The 15,763-nt window shown below is 46.8% G+C and overlaps 1 protein-coding gene across 10 annotated transcripts in view; it reads left to right on the plus strand.

The window, feature by feature from the left end:
- UBE3B (ubiquitin protein ligase E3B) overlaps window positions 1–15,763 on the plus strand; it is a 34,644-nt gene that overhangs the window by 15,523 nt on the left and 3,358 nt on the right. For 8 of the 10 annotated variants that reach the window (XM_037879100.2, XM_043529466.1, XM_037879103.2 and 5 more), the window contains 13 exons: window positions 1,029–1,200; window positions 1,926–2,044; window positions 2,939–3,053; window positions 3,459–3,558; window positions 4,208–4,327; window positions 6,603–6,779; window positions 6,899–7,009; window positions 8,800–8,937; window positions 9,751–9,816; window positions 12,289–12,347; window positions 14,150–14,332; window positions 14,791–14,902; window positions 15,567–15,659. In XM_037879100.2, the coding sequence (XP_037735028.1) occupies window positions 1,029–1,200; window positions 1,926–2,044; window positions 2,939–3,053; window positions 3,459–3,558; window positions 4,208–4,327; window positions 6,603–6,779; window positions 6,899–7,009; window positions 8,800–8,937; window positions 9,751–9,816; window positions 12,289–12,347; window positions 14,150–14,332; window positions 14,791–14,902; window positions 15,567–15,659 (1,565 nt within the window). The remainder of the gene's footprint in view (window positions 1–1,028; window positions 1,201–1,925; window positions 2,045–2,938; window positions 3,054–3,458; window positions 3,559–4,207; window positions 4,328–6,602; window positions 6,780–6,898; window positions 7,010–8,799; window positions 8,938–9,750; window positions 9,817–12,288; window positions 12,348–14,149; window positions 14,333–14,790; window positions 14,903–15,566; window positions 15,660–15,763) is intronic. The other 2 variants (XM_043529467.1, XM_043529465.1) reach the window with 1 other exon arrangement.

Here is a 15,763-nt window from a genome sequence, read left to right on the forward strand (position 1 = left end):
AGAATTAAATTAAGTGTAAGAGAGAAATAAAAATTATGAAATGCATAGACCAGTCAAAAAACTAAAATAACACACTTTGAAAGAAGTATCAAGAAGTAACAACAATACAAGTATGTGTTGGGAGGTGAGTGTGAAAGACTGTGTGTGTGTGTGTGACAGAGACAGACACATGTTGTCCCTTTCAGTACCCTGACCCCACTTTAAGTACGCTGCCCTTTTAAGTAGATCAGAAGTTCAGACGCAGCAGCAGCTGCTAGTAAGCTCTCGCCATCCTAAGCCCTGTCGTGTCCCCTGCTCTGTGGAGATGGGGTACAGGGGTGGAGGGAGGGGGACACCTTGATGTCAGCACCCCTCTTCTCCCACTCCCGCTCTGCACAGCAAGCAGGAGGCTCCTGGGAGCAGCTCTAAGGCAGAGGGCAGGAGCAGCACACAGCAGTGGGAGGAGGGACACCTGAACTGCGTGGCCCTTGATAGTCTACTGGGCAGCCACCCAGCCATGCAGCTTACAGGGATCTTAGGTTATATTAAGAACAAATTCTTTCTCTTACTAGAAAGGAGGGAGGAGGTGGTAAGCAATCACTGGTCTAGTGGCTAGAATAGGAAACTGGGAGTCCAGACTCCTGGGTTCTGTTCCTGGCTCTGCCGCTGACTCTATGCGACCTTGAACAACTTGCATGACCTTGCCCTTTGTGCCTTGCTTCCCAATCTGTACAACGGGGATCAGAACGACTGCCTTGCAAGAGGCTTAGTTAACTGATGCTTGTTCAGTGCTGTGAAATCTTTAACTGAAAGGTGCCGTGGGTGTGCAAAGTATTATTAGCTAGTTAAGAGGCTTCCTTCTGGTCTCATTGTGATTGTAGAATACATGTTCACGTGAATTGCACCCATGAACACTGTGACTTTCCTCTTCAGCAGTAGATAGTTTTGCAAAATAAACTGCTATCTGCAACGGGTCATATTCATCTTCCCCTGCGTGCAGGGAAAAGAGCTGTATTAAGGCTTTCTTTCTTTTGTTTTTCCTCCTGTAGGCCTCACGTATCTTGATGACCTGTTGCCCAAATTGTGGGCATTTATCTGTGAGCTGGGACCCCAGGGTGGGTTAAAACTCTTCTTGGAATGCTTGAACAATGACACAGAGGAATCCAAGAGACTGCTGGCTATGCTGATGCTGTTTTGTGACTGTTCTCGACACCTTATCACGTAGGTTACTAGCAGATGGCTCTTTCCATGGAATTTGAATATACAGATCAAATGTTCTTTGAGTGCCAGGGTGGAGAGCCAAAATGCTGCTGTAATTACATATAGATAACTAAAATGCAAGAGCAAAAATGCATGCTTTGAAAGAGTGTGTTGTGTTAGGGAGGACATGTGGCAGGAGAGGTAACTAGGTACTACAGCACTAGGTGCTTTAGGAATACTTTTTCTCGATGCTTGTGTGCAAGAGCTGCATCTGAACACAGGGAAAATGCTTCAAAGGCACACATCATGCTATAAGAAGGGGCATTATCTGGCTGGCAGGACACTCCACTGGGAGCCTGTACACCTAGGTCTATTCCCGGCTCCACCACCCACTCACTGTGTGACCTTGTGCCACCTCCTTGCCTATGTAGAAAGTCTTCCCATCTGTAAAATGAAGATAATTCTACTTACCCACCTTGTTAAAGTGCTTTGCGATCTACAGGTAAAAAGCTCTCCGAAGGTGATACTGTATTGGGTGTAGTTTATTTCTCAGACTTTTTGTGCTATCTTATGTTAAACTCAGATATTGATCAAAATCTGTAAATACATACTGTTGATTTAGGGGTTTAGCTCCTGTTTTAGTCATCACCAGAAATGAGAACGCCCCCTAAACGTGCCAGGCAAAATGCACTCTCTGAAAGCCCTCTCCAAAGGGAAATAAATCAACATTTGTTTTCCTCCTCCAGAATTCTCGACGAAATTGAAGTCTATGAAGAACAGATCTCGTTCAAAGTGGAAGAGCTTGTTACCATCTCCTCTTTCCTGAATTCCTTTGTGTTTAAGATGATCTGGGATGGAATTGTGGGTAAGTGCTTCAGCAGCTTGATTGAGGGGACCATGATAATTATTTTAAAAAGTAGTAATGAATGGATTAATCCAGAGGCTTCAGCCAGTTTGCTAGTATGACTTGAATGCTGTTGACAGAACGTGTTATAAAATCTTAGGATGTTTGAAATGAAACTATCCCCCATTCAGGTGTTCAGATACCTGTGCCATGTTGGGGTACTGTATAAAAACCAGCCAGTCAGTGTTTTATTAAAGTGAGAATTTATGGGGCATCATTTTCAGAACCTGCATCTCTTCAAAAGCAAAAACTTTAATGTACTTCCTTCTGTAATTACGTGCACAAATCCAGTGAATGCACGGTTTGTGTGTGCAGTTACATGTGATTGTACAGCCTAGACAGTCTGGTGCTAGAAACAGAGATATATGTTCTCTTGCCGATTGTGTAAAACAGGAATTACATCACACATCAAAGGGCGGGGAGGAGTAAGACCACCAAGTGCACATTGCTTCTGATATTCCGTGGGTTCTAGTCAGGCACTACTGTACCTGCTACTTCAGCTCTGTGAGGTTTCAGAGAGGAATATATTCCAACTTTGGGGTAAATCTGCCGAGTCGGAAGAAGAGTGTTGGATACCTGTATATGGATCGTGTAGATCTAAGTGTGTTTACCTTTTGCTGGTGCTGGTTGCAGTAGCTAGTAACAGGGCCAGGAGATTCAAGCCTGGATCCTGGCAGATGTTGGGCACTTCTTGTGAGAGAGGCTGAGACCCTTCGATTCCCCTAAAGCCAGTGGAAGTGGAGGACACATAGCTCTCTTTGTTTGTACTGGGGAAAGGAGTGGCTCTCTGCTTCGTGTCGATCACTGGTATGTAGGAGACACTGAACGCTACTTCCGTGTTTGTCTCTTTGGTAGAGAATGCCAAAGGAGAGACGCTGGAGTTGTTCCATTCTGTTCATGGCTGGCTAATGATCTTGTATGAAAGAGACTGTCGCCGGCGCTTTGCTCCTGAGGACCACTGGTTGCGGAAGTGAGTGCTGGATCCCTGTACCGGGTCGTGTACAATTGTATGGCTTTCTCATCACAGCAGATCTTGTCATGACCATTTTTGACTCTGTCGCTTTTTTAGACATGGAACTTCCTTATTGTTCCTCCCTGACAGCCCCAGGCCAGGGTTGTTCCCTTCGCTCCATTTGCCTTGTTTAATTTAAAGTCCCTGGTGAAGAAGCTTCCCTCTCTTCGTAGAGCGATTATTCTCAGTATCACTTGTACAGGGTACAAATTTCAAAAGCACCCAAGTCCCATTTTCAGAAGCGATTTAAGCTCCTAAATCTCTTAGGTGCTTTTAAGAATGTTATCCCCACTGATTTTGCCAACCCCTGTTTTCTCTGTGTGTTTCTCAGGGAGCTCTGAATACATGTCTTGCTTTTTTAAGGGACCTCAAACCCAGTGTGCTCTTCCAAGAGCTGGACAAAGACAAGAAGCGAGCTCAGCTGCTCTTGCAGTACATCCCGCATGTCATCCCCCACAAGAACGTGAGTGAGACCTGGGCAGGAGGGCTTTGAGTGCTGTATGCCAAGAGAATGGCTGCCCTGCTACTGCCCATCCTGTGGGTGAATGAAAGGGACTTGAGTCTCCAGGGTTTTCCAGTGCTGAATTCACACCCCAAAAGCCCATTTAAAAATACAGGGGATACAGCTTATTAGCAATTCCTCATTTCCCAGCAAACAGTTGCTAATAACCAAAAGTTGGCCATAGGCGAAAGGCCCATGCCCGAGACAGCAGTGTAAGGCAGCCCATGGCCAGGGACTGGCTGCCCAACAGGAGGTAATGCAGGAGTCCCAGTGCTGCAGAGTGGGAGGGGAGGGCAGGGCTGCAGCCTGGTTGTCGGGGCTCTCCATGGGGAGTGAAGGTGCCGGGGGGCCCACAGGGCTGTACTGTATTTCTCCCTGCACTCTCTGTGCTGCTCCCTGCCCTGGCTCTGGGATCCCAGGCTTGGCACATCCCAGTGCTTCCTTCCCTGGCTGTATGCACACAAGCCTGCCCGTGGACGGGGTTCTTCACAGGAGTGGGGGCTCTGGGATGTGCCAGGGGGAGCAGCATGTGTAACTTTCACGAGGTGCAGTGCAGAGATTTATGACCCTGGCGCTGTTGGTCTCTCTTGGATTTTTTTTTTTTTTTTAGAGGGTTCTTCTTTTCCGAAACATGGTGACAAAGGAGAAGGAGAAGCTTGGGCTGGTTGAAACCAGCTCTGCATCCCCTCACGTCACACACATAACTATCCGCCGCTCACGCATGCTGGAGGTGAGTGGCTCGGCCCTCAGAAGCAAATCTACCAGCCAGGAACCTGGTTTTGTTGGTGACTGTACTGTGAATGTGTGGTTAAGTGCTTGCCCGGGTCTTGATCTAGCTACCTCTGTGGGGCCCTTGCCATAGTATCTGCGCGTGTTTAACAACGGAAATAGCTACAGTGTTTTTCTTTTTGCTCTTTGCCAGCCTGCAGGAGCATTCTGAGTGTGTGTTTGTTTTGGGTCGGCCTGTGTTTGAAGGGAACGCTGAGGCCAGGGAGTGAGTTGGTATCCAGTTCTGAATGCAGTCAGGTTCCTGACCATTCTTGTGGCTGTGAGTTCCGCTGCCTAGGCCCCTCTCCTGGGAAGTTCTGTTTCGTGCACTCATGAGCCTCCTACTGTAACGCTCGGGGAAGGGCGTGAGCGTGGAGATCATTCTAGATGTGAAGAGCTGCAGTAACTGAGTGTGGAGATTCCTGAATGTGTGGCTCACCTTGCCCTGGTCTGCGCCTGATAGAGCACCACTTTCTGGCCAGTTGCCGATGGGAGTGGACATATTTTGCCATCTTGGGTGTTCGGGCATCCAGTAGTAGTGGGGAGTCCCAATGCCACGGGCTGACATAGCAATCCAAGGACAGATGCTGGGGTGAGGAGGCAAGTTCTTCAAAGTGCTTCCTTTGTCCTCTCGGCAGCACCTCAAACTTGCCTGGGTTCGCTTAGCCAGCGGCTCTTCATCTGATGAGGCTAGGCTCTGGGCTGGCTGGGAAATGGTGCTGTATGTGTTTGGTAGGATGGAATCTGGCGCTGAGCGACCTGTTCCTTACCGGGCTGAAGGTTAACTAATAAGTACCTCAGAATATCCAACCATGGGTGAAATGGTGAGCTCAGGCCCAGGCTGTGCTGAGTCCCCGGACACATGCTTTGTACAGCTTGCAGAAGCCGACAGGATTGAAAGGTGGAATTAGCATTGTTTATGCTCATTTCCATTTAAAACAGATTAGGGCTCATTCTCTTTGCTGTCATGTATGCATCTTATTTAGAAAGCTCCTTCAGGCACCTAAAACTCTTCTTTCCCTAGTGGAGACTCTGGCGGTGCTGCCTGTTTTTCCATTAAACTGTAACAAACTGTGAAAGTTTCCCTTTTATGCCTTGATCAGACCCTGGGACTTGACAGCCATCTGTGTTCTATACACACATTGCTCCTTTGCTGAGTGATCCAGTGTACGTTGACATGTTTGCAGCTAGTTGTCCAACTCTGATTGCTATTAGAGAGAAAACATGCCTGCCTAGTCATGCAGCTGCATATGCCCCCTTCGGAGCATGGGGGTCAGCAGAAACGTGCTAGATTCTGGCGGTGGGGGGAGAGGCATCTCTTGCTTTCACCAGCAGTAACAGGCTGAGCACTCTGCTCAGGATCTCCTCATCCAACAGATTTTTTTTTTTTTTACCAATTTCATTTGTGATTTTCTCACATATTTATTACTGACCTAGTTGTGTCCCCACATTTCTCTCACCTGCGTCAGGGTCCATGTTTTCATGTACTGGAACAGAGGCCTGGAGGGAGGGGCCCAGGGCATGCATACCAGACCAGTCAGTCCCACTCAGTTGCTTTGGTTCTTTACTTCATGCTCCCTTGAATTCACGTTTGTGCTAGAATCTCACTAACTATAGGGTTTGCTATTTTCTCGAAGGCACAAGTCTCTTATTTGTCTATTAGTGAGCGCATGAACAATAAAATAACGTGTAATTGATGCTGTGCTACACTAAAAAACCCCTCTGCATTTGTCTAGCAAGAGTTTTAGCATAGCTGCTGAATAATCATTTCAATTCTCTTGTCTCCGGCCTTTATTCCTTTGTCCCTTTACCCTCTTGCTGCCTCTATAGGTAACTAGTGTGTGGTGTGTAAAGCTCTAATTGTATATATACACCATAATATACTAGTTGTGATGGTTTCCCTTTCCACACAACAGCACAATGAGTTTTCCCATCTCTGAAATGCTGCTTCAAAGAGAAGGCAGATTTCTTCCCAGGAATCCTGGATGTGGTGCCTTCCAGTCTTTGTATGAAACAATATGTTCAGGAAACTTGGCATGTTGCTTGGCATGTTCTGACCCCCAAATCCGTGGCAGTAACACAAGAGTTTGCCACTGTCTTTGTGGATGTGAACTCCCACCTAACATGCCGGTATACCATTTATATCCCAGTGCACACACCTGTCAGTGTTGCATGTTTGTGAAGACATTTGTATGTCCTTCTGCATGGCTAATGTGTGGCAATTCTCACCTGGGCAGGATGGATACGAACAACTAAGGCCGCTGTCCCAGAACCTCATGAAGGGAGTTATCCGAGTGAAGTTTGTGAATGACCTGGGTGTCGATGAGGCTGGTATTGATCAAGATGGTGTTTTCAAAGAGTTCTTGGAGGAGATCATAAAGAAGGTGTTTGACCCTGCACTCAACCTCTTTAAGGTACTGATGCTGAGCTGTAGAAATAGGCTCTGTCTGCCCCCCAGTCTGAAATGACCAGTGAAAACTGGCTCTGGTTGTTCACAATACTGATGTCTTGTCTCATCATTGTGTTTGTGTAGACGACCAGTGGCGACGAGAGGCTGTATCCATCCCCGACATCCTACATCCACGAGAACTATCTCCAGCTCTTTGAGTTTGTGGGCAAAATGCTCGGGAAGGCTGTGTATGAGGTAAGCCAGAGGAGACCGGCACGTGGATGTCTCCTGCTTTGGTGTAGCATTGCTCGCACACACCTCATCACAGCCCTGGGGATGTGCAGGCAAACTGCAGGTGTTGCATTCTGTGGGTGTGCTCCGGCAGGGTGAGGGGGGCAGAATGTCCTAGAGGAATGACGTATAAGAGTAATGCCATCTTGCAATAGTCCTGTTGGGCTGGGACTCTCAAAGGGAATTAGGTGCCGAAATGCTGTGGACATTCAGCTCCCTTGGCTTCCTCTGAAAATGCCAGCTTTGATGGCCTTGCTTCGTGCAGTTTAGAGCCAGAGGAGACCAGGAGATCTGACCTCCCATATATCTCAGGCCATTGGATTCCACCCAGGTACCTGTAGATTGAGCCCAGTGACATTAGTTAAACCAAGGCATTTTAGTCTTCAAGGGACTCTGAACCATTGTGTGCCACAGGCAGAGAGCAGAGGAGACAGGTGCCACCAGTGCCCGAGGCCCCTGCAATGGCAAGGGAGTGAGTAGGTGAAATATGCCTAAATATCCAACTGAAAAATTAACTCTGTAGCTATAAAACATAAAAGAAATTGCCAGAGTCAGAGTACGTGGGCTCCCTCTGCTACCACCATTGCTGCTGCTGGGGGATCCACTGCTGAGTAGTAGTAACATGGCATTGCTTTCCATAGGCAGCCCAGACCATGGTGTTTGCCAGCTGGCAAAGGATGGAGCCACGAGGGAAACAAATTTTTGCTTTCTAACTGTCAAAAGCGAGTGTGTTTTATAGTTAAAGTGAAAGCCAAGAGGTGGAATTAAAGGGACAACTTGAGCTAAATATAAGGAGAATGAATCATCTCCCAAAAGAAGTGGTGGAAACACCTAAATGGCATGGGGCTAGATGGGAGGTAATTGCTGGGCACTGAGGGAAGGGTTAGATGACTGGTGTAAGCCACTTCTAATATCTGCAGTTCTCGAAGAACGCTTAGCCATGTCCCTGTCTCGCCCCTCTGCACATGCCCTGCTCTGGCACTGTTCATTTCTGTGCATGGTGAGGTGGCAACGGCTCAAGCCGCTGCATTAATGCCAACGCATTCATTGTAGTCATCCGTTATCTCCATACCCACAGTGCCATCTCTTTGAACAGGATGGATTCGCGTTCTCAAGGAGCTCGTGGGTGTGGGGAGGAATAGGGTCCCAGGTACGTCCCATGGGGCTGGTAGTCTGTATCTGCTCAGCTCACAGAGAAGTCCCCATAACCCGCTTGAGAAGCGGCTTTGGTGTGAGTAGAGCCTCTCTGAATCTGTATCCATGCTTGGAGTAGTATATTCAGGCCAGTGTTCAGAGCAAGGCAGTGGGACTCAGGATTCCTGGGTTCTCTTCCCTTCTACACCAGTGACTCACTGGGTCACCATCAGCATGTTACTTCCCCGCTCACTTCCTGATCTTTAAAGTAGGTCTTTAAAGTATTTGCTGCTTATCACAAGGGGCTGTTGTTGAGGGTTCATTAATATTTGTAAAGTGCTTTGAGAACTTCCCATGCCAGGAGCTTATAGAAAGGCAGAACATGACCTTCCCCCCCCATGAGATGATGCTTCCAAATCCCAGAGATATCCCTTAGAGAAGGGGCTGCAAAGTGGTGGGCCTCTTAAGAGGATGTGATCTGTTTGGGTGGCCAAGCTGTCCTTTGTGCCTCTGTACAAGCCAGAAGCTTGCAGTTTGTCCTGTAGGGCTGGCGGCTAGAGACATTGCATGTAGCTAGTGCAAGTGGGGTGTTCACATGTTCTCTCTTGTGTTAATTGCAGGGGATAGTGGTGGATGTTCCCTTTGCTTCCTTCTTCTTGAGTCAGCTGCTTGGGCACCGTCACAGTAGCTTCTACAGCTCTGTGGACGAACTTCCCTCTCTGGACTCAGAGTTCTACAAAAACCTCACCTCGATTAAGGTTTGAGCAATTTGTTCCCTGCGTCCCCACTTCACTGTAACGTGCTGCTCAGAGGTCTAAATGATGATGCCAGCAGGGGTGGATGTAAACTTTTTGCCTGTCAGGTTAATTCCAAAAGCCCTTTTAAATGAGGTAGTGTGTCCTAATGACTAGAGCCTTGGACTGGGACTTGGGAGGGCTGCATTCTGTTCCCGGTTCTGCCACAGCCTGCTGGGTGACCTTGGGCAAGTCACAGCCTTGCTCTGTGCCTCTGTTTCCCCATATGTAAACTGGGGATAATGAGTGACTTCCTTTGTAAAGTGTATTGAGATCTGTGAATGAGCAGCACTGTATAGGAGCTGGGTATTAATAATGTCCACAGACACTAAAACACTTTGTTCCTCCTGTGTTGAGGAGAGGTATTCTCTGTCTGGCTGCTGCTAGAAATATTAGGGTTCCTGCGTCTAGTAAATTCCCCCTTCCTGTGAGCCAGTGCTCATGTTAGCTATGAAAATACTTGCACTTGTAGGGGTGAATGTGGAGCCTAAAAGTAGGTGCCAGTGGAGGGTGTGGGATTTCTTGCCCCATGTAAAGCAGGGAAGGGAAGGTGCTCTAGTGATACAAACGCAGGATTGGGAGCCAGGAATTCCTGCCTTCTAGTCCCAGCTCATACGCTGACGCCCTCTGTTACCTTGAGACAGTCACATATCCTCTCTGTCTCAGTGTAGAGCACCTGCAAGGATCCCTTACAGGGTGAGTAGTCTGTAAGTGCTAAGCTGCTGTTCTCAGTAGTTGTGCACTGATCCCCGTTCATCCCGTCTGTCATTCCATTAGCGCTACGACGGAGATATCAGCGACTTGGGCTTAACGCTCTCCTACGACGAAGATGCGATGGGTCAGGTAGGCCGTGCACGTCTTTGTGCTAGACCCCCTTAATATTTAGCCTTCTTTCTGCTCCTCTCTCTTTCTTTCTATTACTTTCCTCAGACCTGCTCAGAGTTACAAGCAGGCTTCTGTGCCCAGGCAGCCTGTTTCCTTGGTGACTGGGATAGGAGATTTCAAGCCTTTTGTTGTAAATTTCTAGCAGTTCTCCTGAGTGAGTGACTCCAGCTCACCTGGTGTGTTCTGCCTGCCTGTCTGATGTTTCCAGGAAGAGGTTTCAATTGGAACCAGTTCTGGTGATCCATACACATCATTGTCCATTACTGTGGAAAAGCCTCTCGTGCCCCAAATAGAGGATTATGAATTCAAGCATTCCTCAGTGTGGGTCAGACAGGTTCCTGAGGAATTATGTTCTTATTTTCCTGATAGTGTCTTGTGCAAGACAGAGGAAAGAAACCCATGTGCAAGCTGTCCTGCTTGCAGGGTACACTCTACATGGAATACTCTCAGTGTTTTCCCAAGAGGTGTTTGTGATTGTCTAGAATCAACCACTTTTTCCAAGTTTTGTTTGCATAGCTGCTTGATGACATGAGGTGCACTTCGTTCTGTTATACTTCTCCTTTGGATTCTTACAGGCTGTTTCAGATCTGTAATGCAGATACTCCAAAGGGGTCACTTTCAGTTGCTTCTAAATTTGTTAGCCTTGTACTTCTATGGCTGAAATATGGCAGGCTTGTTCCTGGTCTGAAAGTGAATTATTTTGGAAAGTGTGATCCAGAAGGATTCCCCCAGTTTGAAGAAACAATCGAGTAGAAAAAGAGAGACTTTTTCCTTTGTATACTTTTTTATTTAGCAAGTTTTTGGTGGAAAGTTGAAATTTGGCAGGGAGATGGTGGTCACTAGGTTCCACCCATGCCTTTTGGTGGTTTGTTGAAAACTGGTTATAATATCAGTTGTTACAAGTTTCTGGGTTTTTTTAAATCACTTTGAACATGTGCACTGGATTTTGTAGTGCGGCTTCTTACTGGACTGCTGGTGGTGCAGTGATGCTGCCCGCCGTGTTTAGTTTAGTAACATTCATTGACAATACTTTGCCTTTCCCTAAGATTAGTGAAGGGGAATGGAGAGGAAACAGGACTGCAAAGCAGTCTTGCTCCTTTGGTGTGAGAGAAGGTAGATGGGTGCATGCGGAAGGAGGTGGGCGCTGTTCCTTCCACCTGCTATGGAAAGGTGTGCATGGTAGGAGGCCTTTTGTGCCTGTTGCATAGTACAGAGTGCTCTGCTGCTGCCTAGCAAATATTTGAACACGATTGAATTTTTTAATTTGTTTTTTCTTATTTTAAAAAATAGGAAATGCCATACAAAATCCCTACATTAAATGAACCTAAGGTTACAAAGTAAAGTATTTGGAAGTCAGAAACAACAAAGTTAAGGTTGCGTGCATAACCTTAACTCTGCCCCCTTGTCTGAGTGCATTATAGTAAAGTCTTATTATATGATCGTTTACCATTATTTTTTTTTCCACCATGGCCTCATTCATTTTACACGTTGGACAGAGAATGAGGCAGGGTGTTTCATGAATCCATCTGGGGTCCTGAGAATCTTTGCCTCATTCTCTGCCATTGTGTGACGTGTTGTGAATGAGACTGATGTCTGCTGGAAGAGGGGCGATGTTCTTGAAGTTAAAGCCCTGTACTGGGAGCCAGGAGGATCTGGTTCTTTCCTTTTGCCACACTCCCTGTGTGACATTGAGCAAGTCCCTTATTCACTCTCTGCCTCCATTCCCCATCTTTAATATGGAGATAATACTTCCCTACCTCCCAGGGATGTGGCCAGGATAAATTCTTTAGAGTATGTGAAGCTCCCAGATGCTGTGGGCATGAGCCTAAAGAGAGAGGAATGTCCCTCTTTTGTCCTCTGCCTGGTGTGGCGTAGACCAGCCATCGGACCAGGCAGTGACTATGGAGGGTAAAAAATGCTGACCAGCAGCCGCCTTCTTCGAATCCTTTCCATCCTGTGCCTTGCAGGCCCAATCTAAAGCCCACAGAACTCAATGGGAATCTTTTTATTAACTTCCCTGGGCTTTGGAGCAGGGCCTGAATGAGAGGAGGGACCTGCAGAAAAATGTGTGATCCTGGACTGGAAGGAGCCAGAATTAAGGTGGCCCATTTCCTGGCTTTTGATGGCTTCGCTTTTCATCTTAAGGTTCCCTTGACTGTGTTTTGTGTGGGTTGCTCATGGTGGGTGGTAATGGAGGAAAGGTGACAAGCTAGCTCCATTGGCAAATTCCCTACAGTTCAGTTTCTGTGTTTGTATTGAACTGAAACGCTGAGTGGGAGTAGAAACGGGATGATTGTTTAACATTTAAATCCTAATGTTTTATTGTAAAAGTAGGTAATTATTTTATGGTAAGTCCCAGCTTCTGAAAGGCTTCTCTGTCCAGTGAAGTTTTCAGGCAGTAATTAGCAATATCATCATTTCTTCCCTCAGCTTGTTTGCCATGAACTTATTCCTGGAGGGAAGACCATTCCTGTTACCAATGAAAATAAGTAAGTATGGCAATTAGATTTGTAAGGTCACCACTGTAAAATACTTCATTCTGGTTCCTTGGTTTTGCATCTGGAATAGATTGAGATGGATTGGAGTAGAAAGAGCCCATAAATATCTTAATAGAATTTACTGGTTACACTTCATTGGCAGAAATTGTATTCAATTCGATTTGCAAAATAAGAATTGACAATTTACTTTTTGAAACAGCACTTCTGAGGTCAAAGGCACATGGTCCGTGATATTCGTAGGGATTTAATGATGGTTATAGATACAGACAGATGGATTCAAAGCAATTCAGGCACACGGTCTTGAGCACAGAGGGCACAGATGCTCAAAGACACCTTGGAGCAGACAGATTCTCTCAGAATGATAGCATGTGGCAGTTGTATAAAACGCTGTTCTTCAGAAGATGCAGCGATGAATTCAAATGCAGTAGACAGTGGTGCTTAGACACAGGAAATCAGAAGAGACACTGAGCCCTGGAGCTATTTTCACAGATAACTATCTAAAGCTGGCTATCATATATGTCAGCTGTGAAAGCCTAAAAACCAAGCTCCCCACCTCTTTTGTTCCCCAATCCCCATCCCCCTTCACCAGTTAAATCTCTATTATGCAGATGTGTGTCTAAACTCTTAATCTGCAGCGTGCTCTCTTTAACAGCAAGTCAGGGCTGTGTCCAACCTGAAGACTCATCTGCCTCGGCTGCACTTTACAATTGCGTGTCCCCAATCTTTGTCTTCCTCTGAGATCAGATCAGTGAGTTCCCATTTGAAAGGAATATCTTTTTGCTTGTCAGAAGGCTGGTCAGGAAGAAAGTCAAAAGTCCCGTGTGTCACTCTGCTCACTACACACGTAATTTTGAACAAACACACAGAGGCGGCTAGGGAAAGAAAACTGGGGGGAAAAAATGCAATAATGGAGGCAATCCAGAATTGTTCTTGTCGTAGTCTTTGAGTTCGCTTGGGTTAGAAACGTAGCCAAGTTAAGAGGGTTGGTGTCTAACGTGGGCGGGGGAGGGAATGTAAGTAAAATAGCTGGCTGGCTGGATATCTGCAGAGATTGTGTTTCTGGTGGGTTCTGACAGTGCTTCAAACAGACCCTCCCCCCCCTTCACTAACTAATGCACCTCGGAAAACTCCTGTTTCAAGGTATTGCTAAATCTGGATCCCTTGGGCTCCAAATGAGGGCTCTCCAAAGCAGGCTATATTTGTCCTATGAGTCTCTTGTGGAATCTACAGTGCTTGTAGGAAAATTGTTTTTATGAAAAATAAATAAACCCAGTAGTTCTAAGGAGCTGTTTAACAGCAACTAGATGATATATGATGAGTGCTTTGACCATGTGCATATTGTAAGTGCTCAGGATTATTGGAAGCCCTGTGTCAGTGCTGAGAAGGGCTGTCAGACCCGACAGGATGGGGGAAAGCAGCTGCTGTAAGACTGTACAAATACCCTGCTTCTGCAGGGTATGCACGGACACCCAGATGAAACGATTTTGGGTGTCAGTCGTTTGGCTGAAAGAATTGTGGAGAGTTCTGCACAGAAGCTGCTGAGTTGGAAGAAGTCTCCATCTTTTTGTGCCTGCTCACCCATAGGAGTGAAATGTGCTCTGGGAACCTGGTGTACCACCCATTGAAGTCAGTGGTCATGAGTCTTTCCATCGACTTCAGTGAGCCCTGGATCAGGCCCCGCATTCCTTTTAGGCAGTGCATTGTAAACTAGAAAAGTGCCAGCCCAGTGCTACTGTGGTGAGTGTTCTCAACTGCTTGGTGCCTCTGATTTCCTCCCTCCTTACCTTGGACAGAATCAGCTACATCCACCTCATGGCTCATTTTCGGATGCACACGCAGATAAAAAGTCAGACGGCTGCGCTCATTAGTGGCTTCAGGTCGATAATTAAGCCTGAATGGATTCGGATGTTTTCTGCTCCTGAGTTACAGCGGCTCATATCTGGTGACAATGCTGAAATTGACCTCGAGGACTTAAAGTAAGTGAGCAATTCAGTCACCTGGTTCTACTATCCAACAGGCCAGTTATGCAGTTAGATAGCAATGTTATTTTGAGGTTTGGTGCATGGAAATTAACTCCATTCCAGCCTTTTATTAACTTCTTCAAATTAAAAGGTAAGGGACAAACTGGATGTCATTTCAGACGAGACTGGAGAAAGTACTAGCAAATAGAGCAAGGGAAGAGTCTTTCCCGGGAGCCAGTACAGGACCGTAGGATTAGAGGGACTTTCATTCTACCCTCTCCGATGCTTTTGAAGAAGTTTGCAATAAAGGGTGGATGTAGATTTCAGGGAACACGAGCAATTCAAGCCCCTTTTGTGATTAAGCTGTGGATTTAAGCTCTGTCTACAGCGCGATGCAGCCATTCGTTAAGCAGGAAGCTGTGAGCTGTCTGGTGTAGTGATGTGTAAGCATGTTGCACTCTGTCCTTCCTCAGGAAACACACTGTATACTATGGTGGCTTCCATGGGAGTCACAGGGTCATTGTCTGGCTCTGGGACATCCTAGCCAATGACTTCAGCCCCGAGGAGAGAGCGATGTTTCTAAAGGTAAATGTCTCCTAGCTCCGCTCCTGATAGAGTGCACCCGACCTGTCGCCTTGCGGGGCGGGTGCTGGTCATCTTTCCATTATCATCTGGACAAGCAAAACTGCTCTTTGTGCTCATAATCCCCTTCCCCTGAAGCCTTGTCTACACTACCTCGGTAAGTCAACTGAAGTTATGCCACTCCAGTTGTGTGAATAGAGATGCTCGCCTGTCGATTTCCCGTACTCTTCATTAGACCCCCTATATCGACACCCACTGCATCGATTGCAGGCCATCTACCGGTAAGTGTAGACATGGCCTGAGTGGCAGAAAGAACAATGAAAGACCTGAGCCCTGGAGTTCTGACACCCTCCCCTTCCCCACACTCCAGTGGAAGGAGGGTTCCTTTAAATGATTTTGTATTGCGGAGAGCATCCTGCTTGGTTATCGCCACTTGTCTCAGGGGAGGAACGACTGATGAGGAGCCGCTGTAACCTGCGGTGGGGAATGAATGCTGCAGACATCAACTCCCAGAGTAGCTTAAATGCAATTTATCATTAGAAAAGCCAGTTGAATGGTGCAGGGCAATGAGCGAACAGTTCCTTTAGAAGACACGTCTGGTTTTAGTTTCCAAGCCGTGCTACTCTAACGATCAACGATTGCCAGTCTTTAATCAGGTCTCTTTTAGTTTGTTACCAGCTGCTCCCGGCCTCCGCTTCTGGGCTTTGCCTACCTCAAGCCTCCTTTCTCCATTCGCTGCGTGGAAGTCTCAGATGATCAGGTACGCGGCCAGAATGGATCTGAATAGCACTTCTCCAAGCTTTATGCATTGGAGATCCCCTCCTGAGGCCTTTTACAGAGCTCCTCCCGTCCCTGCCCTGCTTC

Source organism: Chelonia mydas, chromosome 15 (assembly GCF_015237465.2).
Source record: "Chelonia mydas isolate rCheMyd1 chromosome 15, rCheMyd1.pri.v2, whole genome shotgun sequence".
NCBI classification, from domain to species: domain Eukaryota; kingdom Metazoa; phylum Chordata; order Testudines; family Cheloniidae; genus Chelonia; species Chelonia mydas.